The sequence below is a fragment of the Protopterus annectens genome, chromosome 4.part0 (assembly GCF_019279795.1).
Source record: "Protopterus annectens isolate FY-2018-M chromosome 4.part0, PAN1.0, whole genome shotgun sequence".
Taxonomy (NCBI): Eukaryota; Metazoa; Chordata; order Ceratodontiformes; family Protopteridae; genus Protopterus; species Protopterus annectens.
In genome coordinates this window covers 146,776,293-146,779,684 of record NC_056733.1, presented here as the reverse complement: position 1 = coordinate 146,779,684, position 3,392 = coordinate 146,776,293, and the positions used below count along the sequence as shown (strand labels likewise).

The following is a 3,392-nucleotide window of genomic DNA, read 5'->3' as shown; positions in this document are numbered from 1 at the left end:
GCAAACAGGTTCGAGGGGTGAAATCAACAAAGCAGCTGTATGCTGACAAGGAAGCACTACAAATAGACTATGAACAGGAACTTCAGCAAATGACAGGGCACGCACACACACTCACACCTAGTTTTTCCAGCAGAGAGCAATAGCCCCCCCCCCCACACACACACACACCTTATCAAAGTAGTAACTAGGGTTGGGCGAAGGGAGGTGCAAGCTGCTACTACTACTACTACACTTGCACCGCAACAACATTCAGTTAAGGAGCTAAAGGTGATATTGTGACTTCCTAAATGAATGCAGGTGCTGCATCTGAACTTAATGTGTGAACAAGCAAGTACGGAGATTGCACCAGTTGTCAAAGGTTACAGAAGCTCCCCTCCCTAACAACAAGAGATACATTTTTTTGGGACCTCATCTTCAGGCTGACATGGATGCCAGCTGCCAAATGGCCTAGCTACATCTCTAAAATTCCTTGATTTCAAGGATGTGGGATTAACATTTTTCTAATAGCCATTGTATTTACCTGGAAGACATAGATGGGCTTGGGAGGGGTATGTTATTATGCAGCTTAAGGGTTACTCAAATTATTAGCTTAAAAAAATTAACATTCATAGGCTGGTGAACTGAATTTCCCCATTTACCAATAAGAAACTCCATGGGGGTTGATCTAAATGAATATCAGGCTTGGTTGCTGTCCACCCCATGCTGTGGTCTTACTTTACGGTTTATGACATGTGTCCAGGACCCTTCTGAGTTGTGAAGCTCAGTCTCCAGTCCCAAATATCTCACAGTATCTCAATGCCATCTTCCCTTTTGACTTTTATCAGTTGTTTTATAGGATACCTTTTTGAATGCCAAAAGTTGGAAATTTTTATGGTAACAATATTTTGCAGCACAAACCACATCCAAAATTAGTGTAAAGGGCCAAATTCACACTTTGGCAAAATAAAATCTCACTGTTGTAGAATCTGTGCTGTTTTTGCAGTTTCACATAATATTAGAGTGCTGCAAGCACAAAATACATTTTTATGCATTATAGGAAATGTTAGTAATATTTTTGCTCTAAAATCCAACGGCTTTTGACAGGTTTTCATTTTTTCTGGAGGATGTAAAGGCCCTAACAGTGACTGTCCCACGTAAAAGGGGACAGACAGGTGGTAACCGTATATCTTCACTTTGTTAAACTGGTTCAGAGCGGATGGCCTGCAGGTGTTAAATGAGATACAAATTAAGTTGATCGACCTTACTGGGAACCCAATTTACAAAACTGCTAGCATGCTGCTTCACGTGTGAAATTATTGTTGGTTGATCTTACCCAGGCTTTTCAAAATTAAAGTCAAATACATAAACTATTTCAACTTCACTGTGGTGTTTACATACTTACTGTAGTCCCAGCTACATTGCTAGCAGTGCCTAAATAGTTTAATTATATACAACTAACTTCAAAAATCATGGTTAGTCATGTAGCAAAATCCTTACCAGTTTAACAAAAGAAAGTGACACACGAACTGAACGGATATGACTATCCTAATATTAAGATTTGTTTTAAGGCCACCCTATACTTTTCTATCGCAGGTGTTCTTTGCACACGATATGTCTTACCTTATATCAAACTGTTATCATTTCTTTCGGTTATGGTAGATAGCATTTCCGAATTTCCTGTTGTTGATAACTCTAAGTATTTCTCTTCTGAAGGATTTTGGAGACCCGGTTCTGTGTTAGAAAACCCTTTGTTAACATAAACACAGTCCCAGGTGCCAGTCGACAAATGTCCGGACTGATCGCTGTTGCCTAGCGGCTGTTTTCTCAAGTCTGCTCTGTCACCAATCCCAAAAGATTTGGTACTTTGGGATAACCGCTCTGAAAACTTCCGTGCTAGTTGGACAAAGCTACTTTTCTTTTGAATAGAACCTTTCTCCAGCTCTTCAAAAGAAATTTCGATATTTCCTGTATACCAAAACAACCACCATATCAAGCTAAGGAAAATGATAATAGAACCGGTATAAATTAAAAAGTCTCCATAACTCTGTCCGTTCAGCTGCACGCCCGCAAAAATCCCAACTAAAAGTAGAACGAATCCAACAACGTCAAAAATTACGGCAAGCCAAAATATCATAGCACACCTGCCCATGCCTTTAAACATGTTCCCCATGCTGGAGCCGAACTTCTAACTTACGATTCAACCTACCGACCGATATTAATTTAGCTCCCGAGCGTACCTGAAAGGAATGCCTGTACTCACTGCACACCTCGGACACGAAAGCTACTCATTTGCATACCCAGACGTCCTTGCCCAATAATGATGACAGCACTTGTATACGATGGAGACATTGTAAACCTTTATAGACTTATTACTTGCTAGCATGGTGTAGTGTACTTCTCAACTGTCTCTGATCTTGTGTTGCATTTTAGCTGTATCCTTAGTTAAAAATTCTGCTAATCAGTACAGCCAGTCACTAATGCCAGACGTTGGAGTTTTATCATTCTTATTGATCAGAAACTGCATGTTGATGCAACAACCTGTTGTGCTTTTTCGGGGCTTTGTGCAGAATACCCGAGCAAAGGTTCATTCGTTTGTAGTTAAGGGGCACTTAGGGGAGGTTAGGCACTTGCGTGCATTCTTTGCACCATTTCTCGTTAGGGTTTTGCTTACCTATATTTTGGGACTGAAGGACTCCCGCCACTGACGTCAGGTGTCGGGCCGATCTGCGGACTTAATATGGTGATAAAAGTCGTTCAGAGGTAGGGGTGGGAATCTAAAATGTAAAAACAGTTGGTATATTTTCCCTATTCAGTTTAAAAAGAGATACCAATGTTCTGCTAACAGCCAAAATGTATCACATTTTAGCAACGATTTTTAATTATTTCTGTGATACAAAAACAACCTGCTCATCGCTTTTTTACTAACACTTTCTTTAGGCATAAACAATCCCGACAGAATGCTAAACATGCTGCTTGCTTCTTTGTTTTTCTGGATGGGATTGGCTTTGATTTTGGCTGCCTTCTTCCATGTTTACATTAGTTTGTTTTACTTTGCGACAAATTGTCTGAGGATAGGTAGGTGTCAATACGACGATGACGTAAGGGAGCGCGGAGTTTATCAAATGCTTCAGAAGTCATCCACACTCCACAGCCTTTTCCCGCAGGACCGGAGTGGAAGATAGTTTAAGCTGCTATTAATTAAAGTCAACAGAATCAGCACTTCGGCATTGATTTACGAAAGCGTCAAGTCCAAGGCGGCGAAGACGTGGGAATTAAAGCGTTTTCAATGATTTCACTCATTTTGTCCCTTTTTTGGGAGAGAGAGAGAGAAGCGGCTGGAGTGATTGTATGCCTCTTAGAGCAAAAAATCTGGAAAAAGCCTAAATGATGGGGAACAAATAGGGACAGATTTT

General features: G+C 40.6%; 1 protein-coding gene across 1 annotated transcript; it reads right to left on the bottom strand.

Annotated features, from left to right (window-relative positions):
• Positions 1-1,600: 1,600 nt before the first annotated feature.
• Positions 1,601-2,385, bottom strand: TMEM238L (transmembrane protein 238 like). The gene has a single exon (XM_044069721.1). The coding sequence runs from the start codon at positions 2,147-2,149 to the stop codon at positions 1,601-1,603; it is 549 nt and encodes a 182-aa protein (XP_043925656.1). The 5' UTR covers positions 2,150-2,385.
• Positions 2,386-3,392: the final 1,007 nt, after the last annotated feature.

What these genes read in the sequence shown, in the direction of transcription:
- TMEM238L (XM_044069721.1), bottom strand. Translation starts at nt 2,149, where the DNA reads ATGGGGAACATGTTTAAAGGCATGGGCAGGTGTGCTATGATATTTTGG.